Genomic DNA, 12,732 nt, shown 5'->3' with positions numbered 1-12,732 from the left:
GAACAATTAAATTACACACTAATCATGACCATTTTTGCACAGTATCTCTCTGAACTGAATGCATTACTCTGCTATTTACTTTAAGTTTAAAACATGGAAATTGTAAATTAAAAAACTGAAATACAGCTGTAAAATACTGTACATTGGCAGACTTCCACTACCCATCATGTTCTTGCTGCCCTTCTTCTAAAACAGATTACAATTTAAAGAAAATAGCATTCATTTAGTGCAAAAATAAAACAATTCCAGAATAGTTATATAGGAAACAGTTATATTGGAAAAATAGTACCAGTATGAATTCAAAACTTTAATCATAATCTTGGATTTTAAAAATACCCTTATTGTAAAAAAATGTCATTGAATAATGGCAGTTGGAGTCTGTGATTTACCAGCTAATGACCCTCTGATGACATTTCAGTATATTCCAGGCTGAGTAAGACCAAGACATTTGTAAGAATCTTGTTTCTCTGGTCAACAAACTGCAGAATTTTTCATGAAGGCAACATATGGCTAAAATGTTTGGATGGAAGTCATAAGCTTCCCAGTTCCGTTCATCCCTTTGACTTTCGGTGTATTGCTGATTAAGACATTAACTGCAACAGCTCCACTCATGGAATAGAAGTGGCCAGTGATGGAGTCAGATACATGAAGTAATGGAAATGAATTTTCATGGCTAAAATGTTAATGAATACTCTTCTTATTCTTCAAAAGAGTAATCATCTCACAGCATAATTATTCATGACACATCTTTATTTTATTTTTCTGTTTCTTGGATTAATTATGTTTCACAAGGTTATATATAGTTCATGGAGTTAGCGAAGGTTTGCAGCAGCATGAATCAGCAAACAAACACAAAACGTTAATGGTTATCTCCGTACTGAAAAGAAAATAAGGTAAAAGACACAATGTTTCATCTGTATAGCCTTCATCAGGTGTACATCTGAAAAAGAAAGGAGGCAACAAAGCAAGGATAGTTAACAGGAGAAAAGGCAAGAGTAGGTGAGAAATGTCTGTCATTAAAGAAGGTGAAGGGAGAGATTAAAAAGTCTTTACGACTTGGAGAAATATGTGAACCCAGGCTGAGAATGAGCTTAGCTTCTTCTGATTTTCTTTGAAAAGTGTTTTTGAAACCCTGTGAAAGAATACAAACAGTACGGCTATCATGCAGGGACGTGAAGTGTTCTACAATGGGCTTTATGATGTCTTTGATTTTAACGGATCGAATGTGGTCCTTGAAACAGTTTGCTAGCCGTCTTCCTGTTTCACCTGTAGATGGCCAGACACTTCCTACAAGAAATACAGTAAATAAAATTTTTAGACTGGAGAAAGGCCCATTGTTTAATACTGAATTTACCAAAGGGACCAGATATAAGGCTATTGTTGGTGACATATATGCAAGTGAAATATAGTAGTATATATAGCTCCATCCAATATGCTAAATGACATAATGTTACAATCAGGGAAATGCAGATTAAAAATTTATGACCATTGCCTGCTCACATTCTCGGTTATCTAAAGAAGTTTCCTTCCTGATTGCAAATTTTTATTGCATTTGAGTGTTGTGTTATTATCTTTCTGATATGTTGTAAATGAAAAAAATAGTGGAGCTTATTTTGTTTAAAATGATTTTGTTTTTTTTTTCTTTAATTCTATAGCCAATGAAACTCCTGATAAATCTGTTCTTGGCAAAACCTATAATGATTACATTAATGGTCAGACTGACACTTACGTAGCAACAATAATTGATGTCACAAGTGTAAATTTTCCAGAACTGTCTGTAACCGTAGGAGATGGAAAATCATACAAAGCCTATCTAAATGGAGTGCTGAATACTACAAAATCATACAAGTATGTACATACATTTGACCTTTTTATTTTTGTAAGTGAGAATTACCCTAAATCAACAACCATTTAATCGCTATAAATCTGGGTTAATAAAAAGTGTTGGTTTCACCCCACTTTTTCTTCATGTACTTTTTACAGTCTATGGTGTGTTAAGTTCTGATACCTTTTCTTTTCATGTTATCTACCATTGCTTTACTCAAGTCGTCTTCTTCTTTTTCAGACTTCCACTAGCTTTTTCCTTTTTATACAAAGCACAGTATCTACCCTTTACTCCACGTGCCCCAAGCCTGCTACTCTTCACAACAGAAATATTATGGTGAAACTGAAAGATTGGTTTAAGAGATTTTTTTTCGGTGTTGTAGCATTAAAATAACAGTCAGATAGAACATTAGTTATATTAGGAGCAGTAAGTGCAAACTAAAAATCACAACAAATGTTCTAAATGTTTTAAATTTCATTTGATTACATTTTCAAATGTGAAGAAGTAAATAACCTCCCAGGAGCCACAGGGACTATCAAGGGGGTGATTTGGAAATTGTAGCTACTTAGATTAAAAAGGATGAAATCAAGCAAATTGCCTATATTAAGATTCTGTTTGTGTCTTTTAGTCTTTTTCGTTTTTTATCCTTTTTGCAGTTTTCCCATTGCATTGTTTGTTGTTTGTAAACATTTTTTTATATTATTTGCAATTTTTCTAGAGTAGTTTTACACATAAGTATGTTATTCTATTAAAGGTATGTCTTGCCATTATCCAGATACAGTGGCTGTTAAACAGTGCATGCGTCAAACTGGTGTGTATGTGGCACTAAATCCTAATCCTTGGTAAGGAGGATGAAGCAGACCAGAATTAAAGTAGAATGACTCAATTAACTGCTGAATGTTGCAAAGGAAGGATTCGTTGCAATGGCTTTGTAAAGCTAAATATTTACTTGCAGATAAGTGTTTGTGGTTTCTGAAAAAGAACAAATACAATAGCATTAAATAACTTGTAAAAATAAAAGCCCACAGAATGCTAAAAACAGGTAATACCCAAAAAGGTCAGTAGATGGTAGCTGAAATTAACAGAGCGCTATAACATGCCGTCATTGGCAATGGCACTGAATAGAAGTTACCAAATGCGTTAGCTCTGTACAGACATGAACAAGTCACTACTTAAACAGCGATCACCAAGTCTGTTTTCTAGAAGCTCTTATATATTAACGAAGAAACAACATTTCTGAACGTACTTTATACAGTTTTAGACTTTAAACTGAACACACTTTGACATAAAGGGTTGCCTGAACAAGTTAGTAAAACATCGCTAAGAGCTTTATCATTACTTGCAGAAAAATTGTTATATCTCTCTATTATATAAAAAAATCCTGGGACGAGACTTTTTTCCAGCGATGAGACGTGATCTTTTGAAGAGAGACACTTTCACATCCCGCGAGACAGGCACATCACGTCATACTTACAACCTTTGTAAGCAAGTCCCGTGATACACATGCAGAGCAGGTTAGAAATAATGGAAGTAAGAAAATTCGAAAGTCTCAAAAAATTAAGTGAAAAGATCACATTAGCACAAACGAATGGAAAATATTACTCGATGAAATAACAGAAAAGCGAAAAGAGATTGCATAGTATTTGAGGACAAAAGGACAGGTGCTGTACAGGCTTTTAAACGTTCGAAGCGCCGCCTGAAATGCCGATCACACGGAACGAAAGCAGCAGAAAGCTAGCAGCAAGCCAGTAACTATTACTTGTTTCTCAATGTATCACCGTTAAAGAGGGGTTTCACCTTAGTGTGCACTCAACTACATAGCGCTGGCGGGGGTGTGGGGGATTTGGTATGCGAGCGAGGTTCATATCACACGGCATGGCAGCAGCAGCAAGCCAACAGCTGACTTGTTTCCCATTGTATCACCGTTTAAGCGTGATTTCAGAAGAGTGACCACGTCTCCTTGGCGTGTGTTCAGCCCCTCTCTTCACAATGGCGCAAAGCAGAGGCGGGCAGGGGAAAGGGGTTGGCGAGCAAAGCGAGCAGGGGGCAGTATCTAATAAAATTAACAACAAATCGTATAACTTACATCAAACAGACGCACACAAACTCAACAAACAAACAAACAAACAAATGCGGCAACATGCAGACTCCTGGAAGTGCAGCGTTTCTGTGTATCAGATACAGAACTAACATGTGCGCATACTCACGCATAACTTGTGAGCGTGATGATGCAGCAGATAGCGGGGTCAGACTTTTGTATAGTGGGTAAGCTCAGCTTTCTTTTTTTTTAGTCTTTTGCCCATTTTCATTTTCATGTCATCTTTTGGGTTTTTCATCTTTGGCTATTGTACTTGTTTTTAATCTTGGTTTTGCAGACTTGACTTTTTATGGTCTCTTTCTTTTGGGTTTTTGGTTTTCTTTTGAAAATTTTGTATTTTTTACTGTTAATGTTTTGGAATTTTTTGAGAGTTATGAATTTTGTATCCTTTGTATTTTTTATGAACCTCGGTTCACGAACGTCTCGGTACACGTACAAATCGGTTTACGACCAAAAAGTTCGCCAAACTTTTGCCTCGGTTCACGACCACACACTCGGTATACGAACAAGCCAGGTTCCCTTTAGGTTTGTACATGTTCAGTCTCTCCCTGTGCATTTCCTGTGCAACGAGCAAGAGAGAGAGCGAGAGCGTGCGATACACACACACACATGCACACACACACGACACACACACACACACAGGCAGCGCAAGAGACAGAGGCACACACACAGGCAGCAGAAAGAGAGAGCCGCGCACACACACACAGGAGCGCGAGAGAGAGACAGACGCGCACACACACAGGAGCGCGCGCGAGAGAGGCATGCATACACACAGGAGCGCGCTAGAGAGACACACAGGCGCTCCAGGCTTGCAAAAGAGAGACCCACACGCACACACACACAGGCACGCATGAGAGAGAGAGAGAGAGAGAGAGCGAGAGAGGGAGGGACGCATAAGGTAGAGAAGGTTTTGTTTTCAGTTCTGTTTACAGTGATCGGTTCCTAGCTTGCATTGTTGCAATGTTACTTTTCTTGATGGTTTATTAAATTACGGATTTTTCAAATGTTTAATTTTTTCCCCTGTGCTTAAAACTCATTAAAAAAAGTGTTTTTAGTGAGCGGTTCCTAGCACTATAGCGCAAACTATTGCAGTGTTAGTTTTCTCTGTTGTTCTCAGTGTTATTCAATGTTTTTACATTTAGTTTATTATTACGCTGTGCATTCTATGGTATAATTAACTATATTTGTGCTTAAAAACTAAAAAAATATATATATTTACATTCAGTTCGTTTGTATTTACATACAATCCTAAGGGGGAAATTGCTTCGGTTCACGACCAACTCGGTTTACAACCAGAGTTTTGGAACGAATTATGGTCGTGAACCGAGGTTCCACTGTATTTAATTTAATAAATAAAGTTTTTCTATTTGGGACATGATTTAATTAGTTTTTCTCCCCTTTTGGCATTGCCAACAACATCCAGGACAGGATAATTTTTTCCTTAAGAGTGCTTAAAGAAGTTAATTAGTACATATATTAATCAGTGACACATTGTTTTAAAGGTTATGGCACACTAAGGAAATCCATAAAGACTAGAAGCTATTAAATGTTATCCCATTTTATTTAAAATAAGCTGATTGGACTGATTTAAGTAACTATAGGCCATTATGCTTAACATGCATCACAGGTAAATTAATGGAAGAAATTATAAACAGAAGATCAAGCTTCATGTTGTAGAAAGTGAAGAGTCCACTATGAATTCTAAAGGTCCTTCTTATAAGATCTGCTTACAAGATTGAAGCCTGCCTTTAGTGTATTCAGATCTAACATTTTTACTTCCTATGTTTAATACTTGTTGGCACCCTGCCTGGGATTGGTTCCTGCCTTGTGCCCTGTGTTGGCTGAGATTGGCTCCAGCAGACCCCCGTGACCCTGTGTTCGGATTCAGCGGGTTGGAAAATGGATGGATGGATGTTTAATACTTTATATTTACTGTATTTACATGAAAGTTCATTTTCTACAAATCTACCCAAGCCTATATTCTGTCCTGGTACCCCTGTAATGATTCAGCTGATCCCGCATTATATGTCATTCCACCTAATTTGGTATCAACTGCAAACTATCAGCATGTTATTTATATTATCTGGATTATGTACAGTATATATATTAAACAGATTCAGCTCCTGAGGGACACCAAGTTTAGCACCTAATTCAGAAAAAGTGCCTTGCACCATAACTTTTGCCAGTTTTTCACCCATCCACACACTGCACCTTGAATTTCCACTTCTCTCAGTTTGACCCTTAGCCAGTCTTCATTTTTTACGTCCAGGCAGTAAACAAAGTCAGTTAAAAAGTCCAATATGATTTTAGATGATACAGTGGAATACACATAAAGGATGCTAATACCTAAGCTACATAATGCACTTGTGAGGACTCATCTGGAATACTGTGTGAACTTTTGTTGTTCTTTTACAAAAAAGACATAGCAACATTGTCAAGGTTTCACCAGGGGGTCTGCCCCTGGTCTCTGCTTTCTCTATTTTACCTTTTTTGTTAAATGTTTAATGTTAGCATTTTTTATGTTTTTGTTAAATTATTTGATATTTTACATTTCAGCAAACATTCATTGCTTTTTTAATTATTTTGATATTGGTAAGCATATTTGCATTTTTTAATTATGTCCTTACTTTTGTATCTTCAGCCTAAGGGGGTAGGACCCCTGGTGCTACAGTTATGGCTGCCTCTGGCCTATACAAATGCTTGAGATGCCTCAGTATAGAACCAATGCTTCATCTCCTGCTTGTATTGTTGGGCATACCTTTTAGGTTTTCCAGTTCTGAAGATTTTTAATTATTTAGTGTTAGGAATTTTTTGTTCTGACTTTTGGATTTAATTATCATTTTTCAGATTTAGGCATTTGTTTTGACTTTTTGGAGGCGTTATTTAGTTAATGACCTTGACTATGTTTTTAACACAATTCCTTATTTTGCTCCTTTGAAAATTTTTGTTAATAAACTGTTGTATTCTAAGACATACGAGTTTGTTAATTAGGGCGCGTTTTTTATACAGTTCACCTGTCTCTTTTGGAATTGATAGACCTTGGGTTTATTTGAAGGTACAGGCTCATGTCATGATGGGGTTTCATATGTATTTTTTTTCTGTCTGTGTCTATTTTTGTAATTTTCCATCAGAGGTTTTGAACAATACATGATTCATCTCTGCCTTTGAATTTAAAGTGGGATTCATGTTGGATAATGTTGATTTTGGTTTGTGTCTCTTCCAACACCATTTTGTTTTTAATGGTAGCCGCCATATTCTTGGATCTTTGTATATGATCGGTAGTGTGGTGGTCACAACCTGTGACATCATCAGGTCAACAATATAAAGGTCAGCACTGTTCACTTCCTGGCATCTAACTTTGGGTACAAACAAAAGACTTGTTTGTTGGTGTGTGGTTTTGTGGGTGATTTTCTGGTACTAAGCATTTTTGTTTTATTTTCTGACTTTGACTTATTTCTTTGTGTTTCTTAGCTTTGTTGTAAGATAGGATATACTTGTGGTTATTGAATGTAGACTTGGATCACATTTACTATTTTTCATCTTCTGGCTACTATTCTTTCTGTGTGTCCGTTTCATTACAGACATAACAACACCTCACCTGTATTTAAGTTTCAGGGCCAGGGCTCTTTTTGGGATTCAGCCTTTTTGATATTTATGTGGACAAATCAAAAGAAAAGAGGAAGTCTAGACAAGAGCAACTAGGCTCATTCCAGTTATGACCAAAATTTCATAAAAGTGAACGTTTTTAATTTCAGAAAGTGGAGATTTAGAGGTGGCATAATTCCATTGTTGAAAATTATAGCATGGTGGGTTCCGGGTGTTACTTTAAAATAAATAATTTAACAAGAGCATATGAACAAAGATAGATTATATATAGACGTTATACTTTATATTTTTGGAAAAAATTAGGTAACTTGGAGTAATCGGTTTGTTCTCTTCAAAATTGTTCTAATAATATTTCAGTCCATGGAGAACTGATTATTCAAATTATTTTTAAATGTTCAAATGTTAAATTTAAATTATCTTTAAATGTTTTCATAGGATTGCAGTTGCAGCTTTTACCAAACTGAACTTTGGCCCTGAAAGTAGAATGTCTACAGGAGCTCAGACAATTAATATTGTGGATTCTATATTTTCAATCACCAAATTTTCTGATCCAGTCCCTATGACTATCACTTATGGTAAGTGTCTTATCCATGCTACAACCTCTTACATTGGTATTAAATCACAATTCTTATTTTTAACATTTCATTACTAACATTACAGCTGTACAGTAGTGTTGATGTTCTTCACCATTGCTTGGTCATAGGATGGTTTTTAACTTCCATCACTTTAAAAGATTTCAAACATATAAAATAAAGCCTACAGACGTTGATTATCAGAAATTATTTTGAAAGTTCATCTTGTACATCTTGATTTTTCAAAATATCCCATCCTCATATCACATGCTCTGTATGTCTCTGCTCTTTATTGTATTGTTAATAAGGAAACTGAGGATTGTTTTTTTTTTTTTTTTTTTTAAATAAGGAAATTCTATAATCCAGTAAGAATCTTTCTCAAAAAATTAGGCACTATTTATGCAACATATTTTCTCCTAAATTGAAATTCAAATATTTAAATATAATTGTGGTGGGTGGAATTGTGGTCTAATGGGTAGACCTGCTGCCTCATGAAGTCTGCATCTTGGGTTTCAACCCAACGTACAGTCGTTTTAGTCAGAGTTGTTTCTGGATATTCGGTTTTCTTCCGACATCCTCAAAGACAAATGTATTAATTGCAAATTCCAAACTGGAGCCTATTTAATAATAAAAACTATCATATTGTCATGAAAGACTAATCACTAGCCTCCTAGGTTCTTTCTTAGTGGTGAAAAAAAACCCCTGAAACCCTACCTTATTAAAAGTCCTTGGACATTTTTCACATTGCTTGCCATTGTATAGCTTTGGTCACCATTGCCTTGATTTCTATCATTAACTTTTTTATCTTCATTTTCTGTGACATCACTACAAATTACAATGGGTAAATAATATACGTGGCAGAAGAGTTTGGCTGGCGCCGACCCGAACACAGACTGACACCAGAGGCACGTGAAAACTAAACAAAAAGATTTTATTTTCTTCAGCTGTGAGGCATGTCTTCCCTGTGTCCCACAGGCCCTACACAGTCCCCAAAACACACAAAAGAAAAACACCAACACACTCTTCTTCCTCCACTCCTCCCAGGCAGCTTTGTCGTCCTCCTCCTCCCACCTCTGGTGCCTAGAGGAGTGGCTGTAGACTGCTCTTATAGCAATGCCGGAAGTGCTCCAGGTGCTCGTTGACCTACTTCATGCTGCACTTCCAGGTGTGGCTGCATTCCAGCCCACACAGGCTCGTTAAGCCATGCAGCCCCCCTGGCGGTGGCCACGGAGCCCAAAAGGGCTGTGCCCTGAAGTCCCACACAAGTGGCCCCTATGTAACCCAGGAGGGCTGCCACCACACGTTCCGGGGGACGTAGTGTGCATCCCATGGCTGCTCCCCCGGAGCCAGTGTCAAAGGGGTGTCCTGGCCGGGCATGGTTCCCGGCCATCCACCACAGTGTCCCGCCCTCAGCTGAGCCCTGTGGGGCACAGTGGCTCGTCCCGCAAGGGCTGGTCTCCTCCAAGATGGGAAGTCGGTGACCTTTGGTCCATGGCTCTGTCCTGAAATGACAAAATCAAGAGACAGGGAGGTGTTGCCCCAACTCCCACGTCTTCCAGACGTCCTCCACGGACAACACCTCCAGCAACTCATTGCAACACTGCTCCACTTTGGTGCGATCTCTGTGGGACTGGGAGCACGATGGGAACCCCTTCCCCGATGTCCGCTCAGCTGAGGGTGGCTGGTGGTTTAGCTCCTCTGCAGTGTGGCCCTCCACTATCCCTGAGTAGACGGGCTCGCGCTGTCCACTGTTTGGAGTCTCCATTCTGGGGTGCACTTTTCTGGGCGCACTGACAGTCTGAGTCCCCTTATGGGAAGAAGCAGAACCCCGTACCATCTGCGCCCCTTTAGACGCCCGTGAGACTGCCGCCGGCATGCAGGCTGAGATGGTTTGGCAGCCGGCACTTCACAGCCGGTTGCTGGCACGCGCCTCAGTCAGTCACGCCCTTGACGCACAATCAGTCATCACTGATCATCACCACTTGAGGCAGAGTGGTGGCTCTGAGGCTAGGGATTTGCACTGGCAATCGGATGGTTCTGGACAGGAAGTATAAAAACAACGGACCTCCTCACTAATCCATGGCCAAACGAAATGGAGCTTGATGCACTCCAGGGTCTTCTCTGCATCAAGGTGGGCATCCTAAAGATGGGCATGTACTATCTTGTAAACCTGCCACCTTCAGGTTTTTGGGACAAGCAACAATGTTCTGACTCACCCTCATGTTCAACTACTCTATAATAAATCATTGCTAAGAACAATCGGTACATTGGAAATGTAAAGTGGAGGAGTGGATTCATGGCAACCTCATGGGGCAGGTTCAACATCCGCGGTGTCTCAAATTCTGTCTCGGTGGAGGAATCAGCTCAAGTTGGCACGATGTATGACTGCATCACCTCCGGTAGCCACGTATCACTCTACTGTGCTGACTGAGAGCATAACATGGAGAAATCTTGAGACAGGTTTTCACCATCTGTGTCAAGGCCCAGAGTTTTCGCAGGGGTGATCAGTGGTTCACTGCTTTTGCTCTATAAGCAGTCCTGCCCAAGTATCAATGCTTAAAGTGGATTGCACATAACCACCACTTTAAGCGTGCGGTCTACACCTTCACAGCTGATGGCACATAAGGCAGACCTGTACCCTCGGGTTCCTCCATAGATACAGGTTAGACTGATCGAATTGGTATTCCACTGTCATGGGAGCACATAATGACAAGCAATAATGGAGACGTTGCTGCCAGTAATCATAAGTTTGGAGGTTCTATGCCCATTAACCACCACCACCTGGGTAAAGGGAAGGAATAAGAGATTGACGAGTGCACAATACCTTTCTCTTCACACTCAACTGCAGTTGATTGTTTCAACGAGGTGAGGGCAGTTGGGTATGAGGTGCTGAACTGCCACGGACTTGAAACAGTGCCAGGGTGGTGTCTGCTTATCCGTCAGCTTGGCCACAGGCTCTGAGTCACACCAGGTGGGTAGATGCCTTTCATCAACGAGAGGCATACAGCAGACCGTTCTGCCCATTCGATTTGCGAGGCCTCTCTGTGCTGCTCAAGGGTTGCTATGAGGGCCTCCATGTTAGGGTGTTGCCACCAGACCACCTGGGTGAGAAACTCGGGGAGGGCATTCATTAATATGTTGCATGCCACACATCCGACTATTATTATGGCGTCAGGCAAATCAAGACTCAGCCATCACCTTTCTTAAACCCATATCTCGAAGGCTTGGAAGTCAGCTGACTGCACTGTGTTGGAATGCTACTCCCAACATGACCTCACCTGCTGGTTCTGGGATATGCCATACTGCAGAAACACCTCGGCTTTCAGGCATTCATTATTAGAAGCAGCTTGGTTTGTAATAAGCCCGCTGCACATCTCCCGTCAGGAACAGTGCCAGTATGTGCGCCCGCTCCACATGCACCCAGTGATGACCAACAGCTGTAGGTTGAAGAAGGTACGCCCCGATATTGTTGTTCAGTCAGAATGGTACCAATACCTGGAACAGAGCATGTGACCGCTCCTGTTGGAGTGCCAAATGACCTTGGGTGTGCACCTCTGCCTTGGTGAGCTGAGTCTGCAGTTCTCCTACCAGGACCCTCAGGGAGTGCATTGGGGTGTTCGCTATTGTTCCAATGGTGACTAGGTCCTGCTGTACACTAATTTTCCCAACAAAGTCCTGCCTACTATGCCACTGTAAAAGAGGGAGGAAGGGAGAAGGCATTAAACCATAGCTGCCAGCCTCCAGTTCGGCGGGCTATTACCATCAACTGAGCCCTTAAGGTTTCCCTCACACGCACATGCATAACAACAGACACACTTTAGTCTGAACACACACTTTGATGACTGTAAAGTAAGAAATTTCAAAAGAAAGAAAAGTTCTGACTTGGCTGTCACAGTCACAGTGAGGTATTATGCAAATGTATTCCTGTTGTTATGAAGGACCCCCAGTTGAGTTTCTTGACACACTTTTGCTGAATAATTTGTTGGGTGAAAGTCCTCAGTGTTAGTGTGTCAGAGAATATGTGCAGCATTGTTCATAATGGCACTCAACTTTATTTTAATTCTCTCCTTCGCTACGATCTTCAAGGGGTCCAGAGTGTGTTCTATAACTAAGCATGCCCTTTTAATTAGCCTGTTGATTGGCTGGGCCTCTCTTACATTTACATTTATTTGCTTGGCAGATGCTTTTGTCCAAAGCGACTTTCAAAAGAGGTAAACATAATCGAGTAACATGAGGCTAGGGCTTGTTTGTTCAGTAAGTGTTGTAGGACAGGTAACAAAAGTCAAGTGAAAGTATGTAATAACTAATAAATTTACAAACACAGACTAACAATCAGTAAAGCAATTAAACTTAATGTAACAACAAATCAACCAACAGTATGAAAGATCACAGAGCAAAGTTTTTTTTCCTAATCAATTAGACAGATATTCACAGAACACATGGGTTTTCAATTGCTTCATAAATACGGTGAAGGTGTGAGCACTTCTGATGGAGCTAGGAACTACACAGGAAGAGAGTCTGGATTGAAACTTGATACCACACAGAAGCAGAGTCACCAGACACTGTTCTCTGGCAGATCTGATTGGACGAGAAGGATCATTGCACCTCACATGTATCTCCATATACACTGG

At 39.9% G+C, this 12,732-nt stretch overlaps 2 protein-coding genes across 2 annotated transcripts in view; both read left to right on the top strand.

The window, feature by feature from the left end:
- ptprjb.2 (protein tyrosine phosphatase receptor type Jb, tandem duplicate 2) overlaps nt 1-12,732 on the top strand; it is a 332,873-nt gene that overhangs the window by 187,635 nt on the left and 132,506 nt on the right. The window lies entirely within an intron of this gene.
- LOC114669649 (receptor-type tyrosine-protein phosphatase eta-like) overlaps nt 10,808-12,732 on the top strand; it is a 340,250-nt gene continuing 338,325 nt past the window's right edge. Inside the window, exon 1 of the mRNA XM_051922618.1 lies at nt 10,808-10,886. Coding sequence (XP_051778578.1) covers nt 10,808-10,886 — 79 coding nt within the window. The remainder of the gene's footprint in view (nt 10,887-12,732) is intronic.

The sequence above is a fragment of the Erpetoichthys calabaricus genome, chromosome 2 (genome assembly GCF_900747795.2).
Source record: "Erpetoichthys calabaricus chromosome 2, fErpCal1.3, whole genome shotgun sequence".
NCBI classification, from domain to species: Eukaryota; Metazoa; Chordata; class Cladistia; order Polypteriformes; family Polypteridae; genus Erpetoichthys; species Erpetoichthys calabaricus.
The sequence above is the reverse complement of the archived record's forward strand: the minus strand, read 5'-3'. Positions and strand labels throughout refer to the sequence as shown.